Source organism: Saccopteryx bilineata, chromosome 1 (genome assembly GCF_036850765.1).
Source record: "Saccopteryx bilineata isolate mSacBil1 chromosome 1, mSacBil1_pri_phased_curated, whole genome shotgun sequence".
Lineage (NCBI taxonomy): Eukaryota > Metazoa > Chordata > Mammalia > Chiroptera > Emballonuridae > Saccopteryx > Saccopteryx bilineata.
Genome location: NC_089490.1, coordinates 95895519 through 95911844, shown reverse-complemented (window position 1 = coordinate 95911844; position 16326 = coordinate 95895519). Strand labels below are relative to the sequence as shown.

The following is a 16326-nucleotide window of genomic DNA, read 5'->3' as shown; positions in this document are numbered from 1 at the left end:
AGAAAAAATTTTTCTTTGCCCTTCCAGGTTTTTCTGGCTAGTCTAATAGTTAAATCTACATGAGATAGTTTAAAAAGAGAAAATAACCAAATTTAATTACATATGTATGTATGGGAATGCCACGTACATAGGAGGTACAGAAACAGAAGGTTAAAGTGAGGTATATATAAAATTCTGAGCTAAGGATGAGGCAAGGCACCTTGGATCTTCAGAGGGCCAGAAGGTCGTTTGCAGGACAATGAGAAGGACGGATGTTCAATAATTAGAAGTTTGCCTTGTCCTACATAGAAATGTCATAAAATCATGTTTTATTATGGGGAAGACTTTTACAGAAATGTTTTAAAGAAGAGGCAAAAGTGTCTCATGAGTCCACAGGGTCTCAATTATCTTCATCTCAAAGTAAGTCACACGCCAAAATGTCACATCTTGGGAAGACCTGTTCTGAACTCCTTCAATAGGTATGCTTGATGGAATCATTTGACCCGGGTTGAATTCTATCTCCTGCTTTCTTCTCCTGTCTGGATTGATATCTCGCAGCTCAAAGCCCCAACCCTCTAATCCCATGATCTGTCCTTTGGGCTTGGCCAGTCCCCATCTTGAATCATCTTGTTAGCATAAACTATGATATTTAGGAGCTCACTATGAGTGGTTTCATTAATATAATGTATCAATGCTCAGCATGAATAACAAAGACACTCTTATTACTCAGGAAATACAAGGATTTAGAGGGTACCTTCCAGGAACTAGGTAAAAAGACCAGCCAAATTCTTGATTGCACAGGTTTGATGCCATGTACAGGAAGGGAATGAAAAAGTGAGGGCACACCAACTTCTCAGAGTTGTAGAACCTTCACTCTTCCTCATGATAGATTCCCTACCACACATGACATGCAGCCAACACTAAATCCATGTGATATTAGTAAAGCTTATTTTCCTTAACATTTTAAATACTTAAAAATAGAATTTCTAGTACTTTATTTCTGTGCCTTTATACCACCTGGGGCACTTGTGTACCCCATTTTTGAGATTACTGCCTTAAAGATTCCTTGGTTAAATTATTTAAACAATGCTATGGACTAGATTTTGTGAGGATTAGGTCGAGAGGTTGAAACTCTCATAAATGGGATTACTGTCCTTATAAAAGACCCTTGAGAACTCCCTTGCCCTTTCTGGCATGTGAGGATGCGGTGAGAAGATGGCAATCTATAAACTAGGAAGAGGGGAGGAGTCTCACCAGATATTGCTTCTGGCACCGTGAGCTACTTCCCAGTCAACAGAACTGTGCAAAATAAATGTTGTTTAAGCCACCCTGTCTAGAACACTTTTGTCATGACAACCCAAATGACTAAGATGAAGGGATTGGGATAGATAGAATTATTGTTCTCAAGTGTTTATTTATTTCTGTGAGAGTATTAAACTTTGATGCCCTTAACATGTCTCTCTGTAAGTAGAGTATACTTCCCTGCCTCATTCACAAGTTTGTCCTCGTGACTTGCACTAGTCAGTGGAATCATAGTGGATATAATATGCACATTATCTGAATAAAGGATCTGAATGTTACTATATGTTTCAGATTACAAGGAGCTGCTCTGTGATCCTAGGTTCCAGAATAAGAAAATGCGTAGTGAAGCGCCAAGCAGAGTTACAGATCCTGAACCCACATGTCATGTGAGGGAGAAATAAATGTTGGTTGTTGTGAGACACTCACATTTGAAGGTTGCTTGTGATACAATAAATCCATGTGATATTAGTAAAGCTTATTTTCCTTAAGATTTTAAATACTTAAAAATAGAATTCTAACTGCCTTAAAGATTCCTTGGTTAAATTATTTAAACAATGCATAATTCAGTTAGAATATGACTTACTTCATGGAAAGGAATATATTTTGCTTTCTCCTTAGAAACTTAGATAGCTAAGCCTCTGATAATCAATGATTATTATTGGGAGGAAGGTGTGTGCATACACACATGTTCACATGAAAGTGCTTGTTAGTCTCAGTAGTGATTTACTAGGAAATTTGTAAGAATTAACTCTTCCCTTTCCCTTACTGTTTGGGTTTCAGAAGCTAAGCAGGATACAGAGGCTGTTCACGTGGTGGAGCAGAGCCCAGGTGGGGTGAGAAAGGCTTACAAACATGAGAGTGATCTTGTATAGGATATTAGAGTCTAAGTGGGGTGAGAGTCCATAGAGAATAAGGAGGGCTTTCTTACTGGTGGCCTTGTGTAGGGTGTCAGATCTGAACAAGGTAAAGAGGCTGTTCCTGGGGGTTGTGCAAGAACACCCAAGCAGAATGAAGAGGGCATCAACAACAGTGGGAGCCTGGATAGGGAAATCAGAGCCCTATCAGGGAGAGAAGAGCTTCTCCTGGATTGGTTATATCCAGGAGATTGATCAAATAAGGAGGTCAGTTCAAGATAATGGAAGAAGATTTTGTACGCTCATAGATGGGAGTTAGAAATGTGGAAAGGGAGAAAACTGAAATGAACTCTTTGGTTCATTAGAGGTATTAGAATTAGAGGTATTAGTGTGAACTCACTTTCAATATGTTTAAATATAAAAATAAATATAGAGGGGTGTGTGTGTTACAGGATGACGTTAGTGGGAGAGATTTAAAAAAAGAGGATTATTTGGGGAAGCTGAATTAGGTATGAGCTGGGAACGAATCTGTGGAAAGATTTCACACAGAAGATTTTATTTTTAGAGTGTTTTTCTCTTGGCTTTTGGGAAAAAAATTATATGTAGCACTCAGTTTATTTCCTTCTAAATCATGATTTCATGAAATTATCCTAACTGGTAAAAAATATTTACATATACTTGTATAACCTTTGTCATACTGTTGTGGGGACTAAAGGGCTATAGATGAATGGAATAGAGAAAGGCTGCCTACTCCTCTGACATCTACCAGAGAGACCCACTTTCAGAAGATACTGTAGGTGACTGGAGCCAAATGAATGAAGATTCATGATGGAGTAGTTAAGAACAACAAGGAAAAGCAGAGAGCACTGAGAAGATTCAGAAGGCATGCAAACCAAAGTCTCACTTCCCCAATGCGTTACCGGATGCTGACTGTTGAAAGTGGGAAGCTGACATGCGTTTTTGTCAATGATCCTCTTAGAATGTGATCTCAGAAAGTTGCCTAATTAGCTACAAATGGAGAAGAGAAAGCAGCCTAGGTGAGTTTATGCCAAGACTGATTGGCCAACAAATAATTATATTAGCATGTAGATGCACATAAATACTTGAATTTTACTCTTGCAGGTGAGTTCAGATAACACCATTTGCAGAAAAGGTTTCTCTTATTGTTTGGTTCCTCTTTTCTTTTCCTTCCTATTTTCCCTCCTAATCTTGAGTTCCTCCTTTTATTATCTTTGCTAGCATATATTTAAAGACTCTAATCTTCACTGTGCTGGTTCTGGAGAATGGACCTCTGTATTGAGGATTTTAGTTCTCATGAGATTCTTCTCAGGGTTACTTGCCTCTCTGGGGCCTCTGTTCTCACTAGTTGCATAATAGGAAGTATGACAAGTTACCATCATGTTTGGTTTTCATTTTAAAATGTTTTAAGGAAGAGAAGAAAAAGATATATTTGAAGAGAGCTCTTCCCTTTTCTATTCAGATCTCTTTGCAATATGACTGCAGAGATCACTTATGCTGAAGTAAGATTCCAAAATGAATTTAAGTCCTCAGGCACCAAGTCAGAGCCTCCTGCAGGTAAGAAACGTTTTTTGGTGGTCAGAATTAATGATGAGATGAAGGATAGAGAGACAATAGTATAAAACAAGAATAGATGATATTAGTTGCTGGTTTTCTGACTGGTCACAGCTTGAAAATATAAGATTCTCAGAAGATTAAGTTGCCTGTAGAGACGTATTAGGACTTGTATAGTTGTACTATAACAGACTAAGATGTGAGAAATTCATTATATAGTCCTGAGCTGAGGAGAGTGACAATTATGGGGGAAAGTTGTCCAGTGTTTTCTGAGGCTCAGTGAGACTGCAGTCAGGAGTAACAAAACCCACTAAATTATCTATGATTCCTACAGATTGATGAACTAGTGGGATTTGTTTTCTGACCAGTTAGAGGAAAAGAGCTTGGTTGGAGAGGGTTATGGGTGTATTTGCTAATTCTGGACTAACGTGGAACAAAAGATCCTTGCAAATAAAAGACTAGAAAGTCCTATAAAGTCCCTTGAAATTTCTCTGTGATCAGAAAATCCATTGCATACTGCATCTCTGAGATGGATTCGACTGAGTTTGGTAGTAGATAAAAAATGACTTTAGTAGCACCTACATTATCTCACATATAGAGAAAAAGAGAGGAAAAAGCATGTAGAATATAAGAAGCCATGAGAGGGTGATCATGATTGCTCATGTTTTCCAAAACATTTCTATGAAGATATGAAAAATGCTGAGGAAAACTGTTCTAAACCCCTCAAACATGTATATAACTTCTTTATTAGATGTTAAAATGTTCATTGTAGAAAAAAAAAACTAGAGTCATATAAAACTTTAAATTTTGTTCTTACCACCTAGAAATAACTATAACTTACATTTTAGTATATATCTTTCCAGGCATAAATATACCAAAAATATTTGCATTTTTTCTAAAGATGAGATTATAATATACATCACTGAAGGGTTTCCTCTCACTTGGCATGTGTCATTTTTTTGAGAAAATAATTTTTAACCATGAAATAGTAACCAGAAAGATATGATCTTATCTTATGCATATGATAAGGGATGACTATAAAGGTTTATCTGCTATGACATTATTTAAAGTAGTAAAATAAGAAACAGAATAGAAACAGACTCATAGAGAGAATAGACTGACTGCTGTCAGAGTGGAGAAGAGTTGGGGGGGTGAGTGAAAAAGGTGAATAAATGAAGCAAAACAAAACAAAACAAAAAAACCCAACAACTCATAGACACTGACAACAATATGGTGATTACCAGAGGGAAAGGGAGGATAAATGGTGACAGGAGACTTGACTTTGGGTGGTGAATATACAATACAATATACAGATGATGTATATATTATATACCTGAAATCAATATAATTTTATTAAGCAATGTAATAACTCCAATAAAGTCATAGCCTGGAATATTAATTAAATATATAATGAAATACTATGCAACCACAATAGAGAGTGTAGTAGAAGAAAATATGGCATGAGAAGTGTTCATGATATAGAAAATAAGAAAATAACAGGTCAGAAACTAGTATATATAGTGTGTCAATCATGTAGGAAAATGCGTATGTATATACTAGAAAGCCCGGAGGTCATATGAAATGACCACTGTTCTAGATATTATAAATTGTAATTAAAATGATTTGTGCAAAGGTGTCTGCTAATTCAAACTGAATTACCCAGGGCAGGCGGCGAGGACGCCCCTTTGCTTAGTGCCCCATGGGGTTTCCCTCTTCTGTTTGCTTAATTGCTTAAAGTAGAATGCAATGAAGGAAACCACTGGCAGTACATTTCTTAAGAGCCACCACTAGCTCAATAAATAAAGGTGATTTAAATAATAAAATGTTAATTCACATGTCAAAGATCTCTTTGTACACAACATTTCTTGTGTAGGTCTTTCCATCATTTTTAAGCTCGCCTTGCAGAGGACCATCCTTTTTGCGTTTCGGTCAGCATTACTCTGTCGTTTTTTTGCATTTCTCTCCTGCCTTTGTTCAAGGGACTCATTTTGTCAAGACAGGCTTTTTTGTCTTGCATCTGAGGCAAGCTTTGTTTCTCTATGCTCATCAGTCTCATTTTGCCGAGAAAGACACATTTGCTCTGTGACTGAAGCAAGCCTTGTCTTTCTCTGCTCAGTGGTTTCTTTTTGTCGAGAAAGCCGTTTTTGTGCAGCTTTAGCTCCTTTTCTCTCCTCTTCAGTGCTGTATTTTCTAGGAGGCATTCTTAAAAGAAATTACGTTAAGACATAGTTTTTATGTAAAACAGATGATTGCCAATGCAAACAAATGTTCACCTTCCCCCTGACCCGCTCAATTTGCGTTCAGCCGTGGCAACTTCACCCCATTGGCTAGTACAGTTACGCAAGCAACCAATAAGCTGGTGCATGTGTGCCTCTCTATTTTTATCACTTAATGTATACATACTGACGTAGCAAATTAACTAAAACAAAGTTGATTCATGTTAGTCTTATGTGTGAAGTGATAGTGTACCCATAGCTACTGATAAAGTTCATTTATGCCACTGTATTGTATACGAATTTCAACAAGAAAGAAATGCTACAGAAGCATGTAGAAATTTATTGAAAGTGTTTGGTGAAGGTACAGTTTCTGATAGGACATGCAGAAGATGGTTCGAAAAATTCGAAATAGGTGATTTCAACCTTTCTGATAAGCCACCATCTTTGATCGATGATGACGATGATGTTAAGACCATGTTGGAGCAAGATCTTTTTCTGACAACATCGGAGATCGCAGAAAGGCTTAATTCAGCTCAGCAAACCATTTTGGACCATATTCGGAAGATAGGATTGGTGTGGAAATATATTATTTAATAAAGTTTATTGATGGTAAGAAAAATTTGTATTTTGTTTTATTTCAAAAATGAACAGAACTTTCCGGTAGACCTTATATAAACACTGTAAAAGTTGTTGGAAAAATATATACTAAAATATTAACAATAGTTATCCTCTATAGTAAGGACTTGTAATTTTATATGTTTTCTAAAATTTCTACAATGAACATTATTATTTCCTTTCTATTTTTATATTATGTCTAGTGTCACATTGTTAGTAATAGTATGCCATCCAAGAAAAGGGTGAACAGAAAGAGAAGGAGAAAGAGTAAGTAAAGGTCAGAATTTATTACTGATAAAACTAATTTAATTTCTTCTTTAGCTCCAAAAGAGAAGACCAGTCCTCACAAAAGTAACCCTGATTTTCCCAAGGCTCTCTTCCCATCATTGCTGATACTTCTGTTGTTATTGGCAATCTCATTTTTTATTGCTTTTATCAGTAAGTATCCAAATGAAACTATAAGGAATGTCTGCCTTACACAAAGACAGAATAGCCATTAGATTCTGACATTTAACAGAAATATAGGGAAAAAAGTTCTTGGGGTTGGGCAGTGACATAATTAGTGGGAATCCATTGGAAATGTTTTTTATTTGAATTTAGTTACTTTTCTATAAAAATAGTGGAATCTACTCTTTATAGCAACAGAAGAGTATATGTGTATCCATGTGTTTGTGTTGTAGAGTGAAATCTGTAAGGCGCCATTTTTATACTAGACATTGTGTGAGGACAAATTTAGATTTCCTTGGTGTTTATAAAGCCAGAACGTTTTGAGTTTATAGATACTTGCTTTCGGATGAGAAAGTAAACAAGAATATGGAAAGAAATATTCCAAGAAAAGTTTCCCATTGAATTTTCACCTTAATTATTTCTGTCCTTCTCAAGATGTGAAATTCTAAAGGCCAATTTGGCAAATAGGTGGATTTCTGCATATCTTTGTTTTTAAGAATTTATTAAATTGTTAAAAGGCATAAGAACTAGTACATATTTGGAATGATATTTTATTCATTTACTTGGTCATTTAATAAGCAATGATGGCCATCTGCTTTATTTCCAACACTGTGCCAGACAGAATCCAAGCCATAGCCATTATTATCAAGAAGTTCAGAGAATGGTAGTAACTGGTCACTTGAAACAGTGGTTACAACATTGTATGGTAGTATTGTATAGACAAGAAGCAGCGGAGGCTTAGATAGACTTCCTGAATGAGATGGCACAGAAAGAACATGGGAAAATGTGGGGAAACCTACTAATAAAAGACTAGAACACATGGTGCGAAGTGAACTGTGAGAAATAAAGATCTAGGTGGGAGAAAGAAGTGGGGCTTCAACCATGAAAAATGTTGTAAACATTTCTTAAGAGAATGAATTTTTTTCCCCCTGAAAGGTTATTGCATCAATTATCTCCTGCTGCTTAAAAAAACAAACTAAAACAGTGGATGAAAACAATAGCTGTTTATTTAGCTCATGATTTTGTGATTTGGCAATCTGGACTGTGCTCAGTGGTTTTGGCTGAAGCCAACAGTTAAGGGAAAGAGAACTGGGGTCAAGTATTGAAGAAGGTCAAAGAGGAAGAAAACAAAACTGAAACCCTGGAATTCTATTGATGACCATTGCAAGGGTGGTTTTTCTGGTGTGATATTTAGAAGCAGAAGCCATTTTTTCTCTATTCCTCCTCCTCCAAGGCTTAGCTTTTATGTGCATCATACATTTAGTATTGAAAAAGAATATGGATGTAAGTACCTTTGACCCATAATAATAGAACCATCATGTCCTTTTCAACTATTAATCTTGTAGCTATTCCTGGAGAAATCTCTGGTTTCAAAATCAGTAGGATTGGATTGCATTAAGTGTGGGGTGATAGTAAATCTTTCCCATAGTCAGGATCTTTCTACACAACTAAATGGGCATTTGTAGGTTTGTTCCGTAAAGAATGAAAGAAAGTAACAATTAAAAAAAGTCATAACACTACCAGGGAAATGAATGGTCTTATTCTCTTTTTCAGTTTTCTTTCAAAAATATTCTCAGCTTCTTAAAGAAAAAAAGACTATAAAAGAATTCACTCACACAACTTTGGAATGTAAGAAAGAAAATTTGACCATACAAGGTAAAAATTAATGTGTCTATAGTTTAGTTGCTAATTACACTGTGTAAGGATCTCCAATCAATATTTCTGAAAAGATTCACAAGTAAATTACACTAAAAGGTTGAGTCTCATGATCATTTCAAGCCCTAAGTGTGGGAATATACTACTCACAAAAATTAGGTAATATCCAGAAATGAATATGAAGAAATAAAATATACCCTAATTTATGTGAGTAGTATATATAGGATCTAAAATTTTTATGTGAATATCTAATATATCTGTGCAAGAAAATTGTCTTTTTAGAATTTTTTTATTTTCAAGTACAGTTTATATTCAATATTATTCTGTATTAGTTTCAGATAGACATCATAGTGGTTATCTAATCATGTGCTAACTGAAAGAGCCTCTGGTAGTACTTGAGTTGCATGCCATAAGTTCTTAGTGAATTACCAGATAAGAGCAAGAGGTGTTCACCAGATCTATACAGGCTCAAAACTTAGTGCCTGTGCTGGGTCTGAGGCCACTCAGCAAATGTCTTCAGGTATATACCAAGACTAGCTGCCACTGTCAGGGTGCTCACACACCTTTGTGTCAGGGAGTCATCAGGGTGAGGTTAGCAGAATATATCAGGCCCAAACAGACCAAGATTTGGCTGTGTGAAAGAAAGTCTTTTTACCTGTTGGGCGTGTGACGCAAACATTTCTTCTGTCCTAGAGCCTCCCAACTCATTCTGTTTCAGGTTCTGCTAGGAGCCTGATATTAACAGGGTGAGGCAGCTGGGAGTCACGAGAAGGGGAGGTGTTGGTAAGGCTTAAGGAGAAGCTGGGAGTGTGGCTTCCATCTCAGAGCCACACAACTCAGTCTATTCTGGATTCTGATCAGACTTCCATAGGGTGGAGTCACCAAGAGTTGAGAGGATGGGGCTGCTCAGAACCAAGAACATGGGTCTAACAGATCTCTTATAAGGGAGGAGGCAGCATTCAGATTCACAAGAAAGTCGGGCAAATGACCGATGCCTTAAAGAAACACAACTCAGTCAATGACAACACTTTAGTCTGCCCTGATCTTTTACCCTGAAGAGTGGCTGACTCTTCAGCAGGGCAGATGCTTTGAAGGGTGGGTCAATAGGAAGTCCAGAGAGTGGGTCTGTTGTATTTCTTCTGGCTTATGCCGTATGGAAGCGTATGCTTCACCAAGAAAGATGATGTCTTTGATGCAGTAGAGCAGGATCAGGAAACTTTTAGGCTGAGAGAGCCATGAACGCCACATATTTTAAAATGTAATTTCATGAGAGCATACAATGATCCGTGTACATTACGCATTATCCAATAAAAGTTTGGTGTTGTCCTGGAAGGCAGCTGTAATTGGCTCCAGCCACCCGCAACCATGAACATGAGCGGTAGGAAATGAATAGATTGTAATACATGAGAACGTTTTATATTTTTAACGTTATTATTTTTTTATTAAAGATTTGTCTGCGAGCCAGATGCAGCCATCAAAAGAGCCACATCTGGCTCGTGAGCCATAGGTTCCCGACCCCTGCAGTAGAGTGACTTAGCACAGAGGATCTTGGTGATTGTTCCCTCAACTTTCTTCCCAGAGCTGCAAACCCCATTCTATCCTTGTATGACTCTCATCCATTCTGCCCTTTCTCTGCCAGAGCCCAACATGAATGGTAGTGAACAAGTTTTGTGCATTAGCGCTTTAAGAAGGTACCTATGTCTCTAGAAGACATGTCTCTTTTTTGTGATCAGAAACCCCACTAATTTTCACAGCCAGATCCTATGTAAGCTCTTCTTCACAGTTCTGCTTCCCTGGAGAGGGGAGCCTGGCTTGTTTTTTTTTTTTTTTTTTTTTTTTTTTTTAGGGGGAATCTTTATAGCTGAGATATCCCTCCAGATTCTTAGCTGCCACCTGTGGGACCAGGGTTAGCCCTTATCGTGTCTCCACTCCTACCACTCTTGATGTAGCTTCTTGTATAAATTCTTGGTTATAAGCTTTTTCTTCACCTAGTCTTCAGTTAGTTATTCAGGTTGATTTGTCTATATTTTAGTTATAATTCCAGTTTAGTCCTGGGAGGACATGAGTGTAGCTTCCACCTACTTTGTTGCCATCCTGAATCTCCCTTAACAACTTTGAATTATGTAATACAGTATTGCTGATTATAGTGATCATTCCGTACATTAGATTTCCAGGACTTAGTTATCACAGAACTGTTGGACCTTTGGCCATCATTTTCCCAGAACTCCCACCACCAGCCCCTGACAACCAGTATTCTACTCTCGATTTCTAGATTTTGGTTTATTTTTATTTTTTAACTTAAAAACATCATGTTTCAATTACAGTTTACATTCAATAATATTTTTGCATTAGTTTCAGGTGTACAGCATAGTGGTTAGACAATCATGGATTTTATAAAGTGATTCTTTCAATATTTCAAGTACTCACCTGGCACCATACATAGTTATTATAATATTATTGACTATATTCCTTATACTATGATTTACATTTCTGGGACTATTTTGTAACTACCCATTTATACATTTTAATCCCTTTGCCTTTTTTACTATGCACCCCAACCTCCTTCCCCCCTGGCAACTACTGCTCTGTTTTCTGTATCTATGAGCATATTTCTATTTTGTTGGTTAATTTTATACTTTACATTTCACATGTCAGTGAAATCATATGGTATTTGTCTTTCTTTGTCTGACTTGGTGTCTACGCAGTTCCCTTGGTCTTTAATTTTAACATATGCCATTAACATGCCATTTAACATGCCATTGCCAGTTGGCTCAGTGGTAGAGCATTGGCCTTGTGTGTGAATGTACTGGGTTTGATTCCCGGTCAGGTCACACAGGAGAAGTGACCATCTGCTTCTCCAGCCTTTCTCCTTCTTCCCTCCATCTCTCCCTCCCACAGCCATGGCTAGATTGGTTCAAGCAAAGTTGGCCTCTGGTGCTGAGCATGGCTCTGAGGCCTCTGCCTCAGGTGCTAAAAAAATGGCTTTGTTCCTGAGCAACAGAGCAACTGCCCCAAATGGGCAGAGCATTGGCCTGGTAGGGGGCTTGCCAGGTGGATCCTGGTCAGGGAGCATACAGAAGTCTGTCTATCTGCCTCCCCTCCTCTTATTAAAATAAAAACAATTTCATAAACAAAAAGTAATTTTAACACACGCTTTGCAAATTACTTTTCTTATATTGCACCGACACGGTCTTCTGCCAATTCAGAGAAATACTGGAACTGCTGCCCAAAGAATTGGAAGTCATTTAGTTTGAACTGCTACTTTATTTCTACTGAAGACAAAAACTGGTCAGAGAGTAAAAAGAACTGCTCAGGAATGGGAGCTCATCTGCTAGTGATCAACACCAAGGAAGAGCAGGTATGTTTTAATAGATAATGGAGTAAAAAATTCTGCCTGGGTTTGTACAGCTCTTTTGACTAAGGGAAGTTTTCATTATTTGGGATATTGGTGTTGTGGCAAAAGGCATTCGATAAAATAGACAGGAAAGGATGATTAAGGATTTACATTTCATACCTTCTTTCTACCTCCATAAAACTAAACTCCCCCTAAATAAAAAGAACATTGAAAATATAATATGTGAGGGTTGAGTTAAAGAATAAAAATTACTTCTACCTGAAATATAATATTTCAACATATAAATGTTTTATAGATTATTAATGAACAGATAAATATTAAGTTAAATAGGAAAATAAAGTAAAGGAATCTTTGAGATTGCACAAAGAAAATGACTTAGCCTGCAAAAGTTTACTCATGTGTAACTTTGAAGACTACCTTCTCTTAGTGAAGAAAAGAGGGGGAGTGAATCCAAGATGAGAATTCATTATGATCACAGATAGAAATTGATTCTATATGTATTGAACATTGCTACGTTCTGAATGTGTCCTGTCCAAATATATATGTGAAAATTCTAATTCCCAAAAGTGATGGTATTAGGAATTGGGGCATTTGGGAGATGCTTAGTTCATGAGGTTGAAGTCTTTATAAACAAGATGAATGTCCTTATAAAAGAGACCCCAAATAGCTACCTTGCCTTCCACCATGTGAGGACACAGCCAGAAGGTGCCAGCTATGAACCAGGAAGATGGATTAACCCAACCATTCTTGTTCTCTGATCTAGAATTCAAGTCTCTGTAACTGTGAGAAGTATATTTCTCTTGTTTATAAGCTACGCCATCTGTGGCATTTTGTTATAACATCCCAAATAGATTAAGACAAACATCAGGCTCCCAAGTGACATGGTTAATCCTGCACTGCACAGCAAGAGAAGGCTTAGACTCCTGGGCAGGACTCCTAGGTGGTCCTTCCTGGACCGTCCTTTTCTTTTCTTCTCCATAAAGCCATAAAGAACTCAATTCAACCTGCATACTCTAAAAACTATAACTTGTTTCTTTTCTTTGCTTAGGATTTTATTACTCAGAACCTGCAGAAAACTACCGCTTATTATGTGGGGCTGTCAGACCCAGAGGGTAAAGGAGACTGGCAATGGGACGATCATACATCATACAATGAAAGTGCCACGTGAGTATAGAATTAAATAAAGGAATCTTGGGTCCTGAATCATTGATATTTTAGAGTGTCCAAACTATCAGATATTTAAATAAAATAGCTCACTCTTCTTTCACTCTTGGGCACTAAGTTAAATAACTTTATTTATTATCTTATTTAATTATCAAGAGAACTCTACGAAGCGCACATCACTATTTTCCTCACTGAGGAAACTGGGTTAAAAGAGTTTAGATAATTTAGCATATGCTATTTAGCAGTGATGACAATGGTTCTTAAATTCAGTTCCATTTGACACCAAAGCCTGTGCTATAACCAACACATTTATATCTCCAAACAAACACATAATCATGTCAATAAAGATCATAATATTTTTTATCTCTCATAAAACAAATGAGCTAAATTCTGATAGTTTTATAATGTCTAACATTTATATGGATCTTTAAAAACTCTTAATACTGCCCCTGGCCGGTTGGCTAAGCGGTAGAGCGTCGGCCTGGCGTGCGGAAGTCCCGGGTTCGATTCCCGGCCAGGGCATACAGGAGAGGCACCCATCTGCTTCTCCACCCCTCCCCCTCTTCTTCCTCTCTGTCTCTCTCTTCCCCTCCCGCAGCCAAGGCTCCATTGGAGCAAAAGATGGCCCGGGCTCTGGGGATGGCTCCTTGGCCTCTGCCCCAGGCGCTGGAGTGCCTCTGGTCGCGACAGAGGGCGCCTCCTGGTGGGCGTGCCGGGTGGATCCCGGTCGGGCGCATGCGGGAGTCTGTCTGACTGCCTCCCCGTTTCCAGCTTCAGAAAAATACAAAAACAAACAAACAAACAAACAAAACCCCCCCCAAAACCTCTTAATACTTTAGTGCCTTTTAGTACATTCCCATTTTTGATCCTTATATCAAGTGTGTAAAATCTATAGGGCTATTATTCTATTCTTTATTTTTTAAATATTTAAATGAGGGAAATTAAATTACTTTTCAAGATAAAAGGCATAGTAGTAGATTCATAAATTTTAACTACTTATTTAGATTTCAAAAAAACCCCAGAAAAATAAAAAAAGAAAGAAACAAACTACATACAGACTTGGGACTAGGGTAAAAAAATCGTCATTATTGATGGGAGCCTACGGACTGACAGTCCCCTGGAACAGGGCATGAACAAATAGAAGGGATTCTCTGGGTTATTTGCTGGGAAAGTGTTTAATACAATAGATGACATGAATCTGGGTGATGTAAGACACAGTTTTCAAGGGAAATGTCAGAGACTAGGACGGAGAATAAAACTGCCTGATAAGTGGAAAAAAATGGTTGGGGCTATTTGCCTTGATTTCCACACAATTCAACCCCACTTCCTTCCCTCACTGTCCCTTACTCTTCTCACTGTTTGAAGCCACATCCTCATCCTATTTTTTCCCCTTTCAGATTTTGGCATCAAGGTGAACCCAGTAATCTTGCCGAGCATTGTGTTATACTGAATACTCGTTCACAATGGGGCTCATGGGGCTTGAATGATGTCTCTTGTACCGAATCTCACAAGCGAATTTGCAAGATGATCAAGATCTATTTATGAATGGGAAATTCTCTATGAACATGTGGTTAAATTGGTATCCACCATTAAAGAGAAAGTTAATTTGCTTTTTAATGTATATGTGTAAACCTGTATAAGTGACATCCAAAGAATTTTTCAGTAGGCTGTCACCTATTCAACATATAAAATCAGTGTACGCATTTGTTCATAAATTCCTTTATTATAGTAGTTAGTTAGATGTTAACAAAAAACAGAGGAACCAAACATCTAATTAAACCAGATTAACTAGAAAGCTACCACTTCCAGATTGCCCTGCCAAGGAGACTAACATTCTTTGGTTTCCTTACTCTCAGTAGGAAGGAAGGACTGGTTTTCTAATCTTTTTTTCATAGATTACCGGGGGAGGGATAAAACAGTAAGAGAAATTTCTTTGCTGGGCACATGTGCAGTAGAAACCAAGATGATACAGAGGGAGGTCCTTCTACTATGAGGCATGTGCAAAAGGACCTAAAAGGGTGCAATAAATGGGAGGATTCCAGTCTGGGAAAATCTGGGAAAAGGTTTGGATAGGATCAGAGTATGGAGCCATGAAAAATCCAGAAAAGGGATTGGATAAGTGGATGATCCAGCACAAGCCCATGAAGGATTTGGAAGAAGATGGGATAATTAGAAAGAAAACTTCCCCATTCCCAAACCCAAGGAGATATAATCAAAGCTTAATAAAAGTCTGAGTTTTGTTCGCACTCTCTATCAGCCACGTGGGCCCAAGCTCAGCCTCGGCAGTGGATGTGCAGACAGGAGAATGAGATGCAAAGAAGTTCTGCATCTCTGGGTTCTGGTTTTCCTAAGGTTGATGAAGACAAGTACAAGCCTGAGGCCCAAAGGCTGGACTTCTTCGACAGTGAGATAGAATTGAGCTACCTGGTTGTGGTTGAGACATCAGGTACCTGGGAGCAATTGCTACTACAGCCTTCCTACGCTTTACATCTAGGAGTGGGTGTTATTTCCTTTCACCCCAATAAATATTACCACAATTGCTCACATCCTCTATGCATGAGTCCTCTAAGTGATTTTTTTACAACTCCTTGGAAGAATCCTATTTCCACTGGCAATGCCTTCATACAATGAACAGCTATTGAACATTTTCCATGTGCAGACAGTATACTCAAGAGCTTATTTTCAGACAAATGGGGGGAAAGCATGAGCCTTCTGTCCCAATTTTTGTCTAATTGTGAAGGGTTTAGATACTGTTATAATAATATGATGTGGTTCTTTCATCTGTCTGGATTTATCTCTTTATAGGTTTGTGTAAAGCAAAATAATACCAACCATTATATTTTATTTCTCTCAGAAAGATTTATTAGTTTTACTGAAAGTATATTATGTATCAGTTGGAATGTAATACATATCAATGGAAGGTAAGTTTCAGCTTTGGTACAGTAGGCTGTTAAGCTTTTTAACATTCTCTGTTTGGTCTTGCATTCTCATTTAATATCATAATTCAGGCAGAGATTGGGCATTGGATGTTTAGAATTATAAAATTAGAAGTTATTACTGGTGTGAAAATAATGTAAATGGAACCATTTTTAAATGGAGTCAGAGCTGCTATCCCAGAGAAAGTGCCTTGAATATCCTATTTCTCAAACCTTTGAATTATTAAAAC

General features: G+C 37.6%; 1 protein-coding gene across 2 annotated transcripts; it reads left to right on the top strand.

The window, feature by feature from the left end:
* The first annotated feature begins 3478 nt into the window (after positions 1-3478).
* CLEC4A (C-type lectin domain family 4 member A) lies at positions 3479-15704 on the top strand. Of its 2 annotated transcripts, XM_066261355.1 has the most exons (6): positions 3482-3710; positions 6860-6976; positions 8540-8641; positions 11848-11999; positions 13045-13160; positions 14558-15704. In XM_066261355.1, the coding sequence occupies exons 1-6, from the start codon at positions 3629-3631 to the stop codon at positions 14703-14705; spliced, it is 717 nt and encodes a 238-aa protein (XP_066117452.1). In that variant the 5' UTR covers positions 3482-3628; the 3' UTR covers positions 14706-15704. The 2 variants fall into 2 exon arrangements, with proteins under 2 accessions (XP_066117462.1, XP_066117452.1); XM_066261365.1 differs by lacking the exon at positions 6860-6976 and having other exon boundaries at positions 3479-3710.
* Positions 15705-16326: the final 622 nt, after the last annotated feature.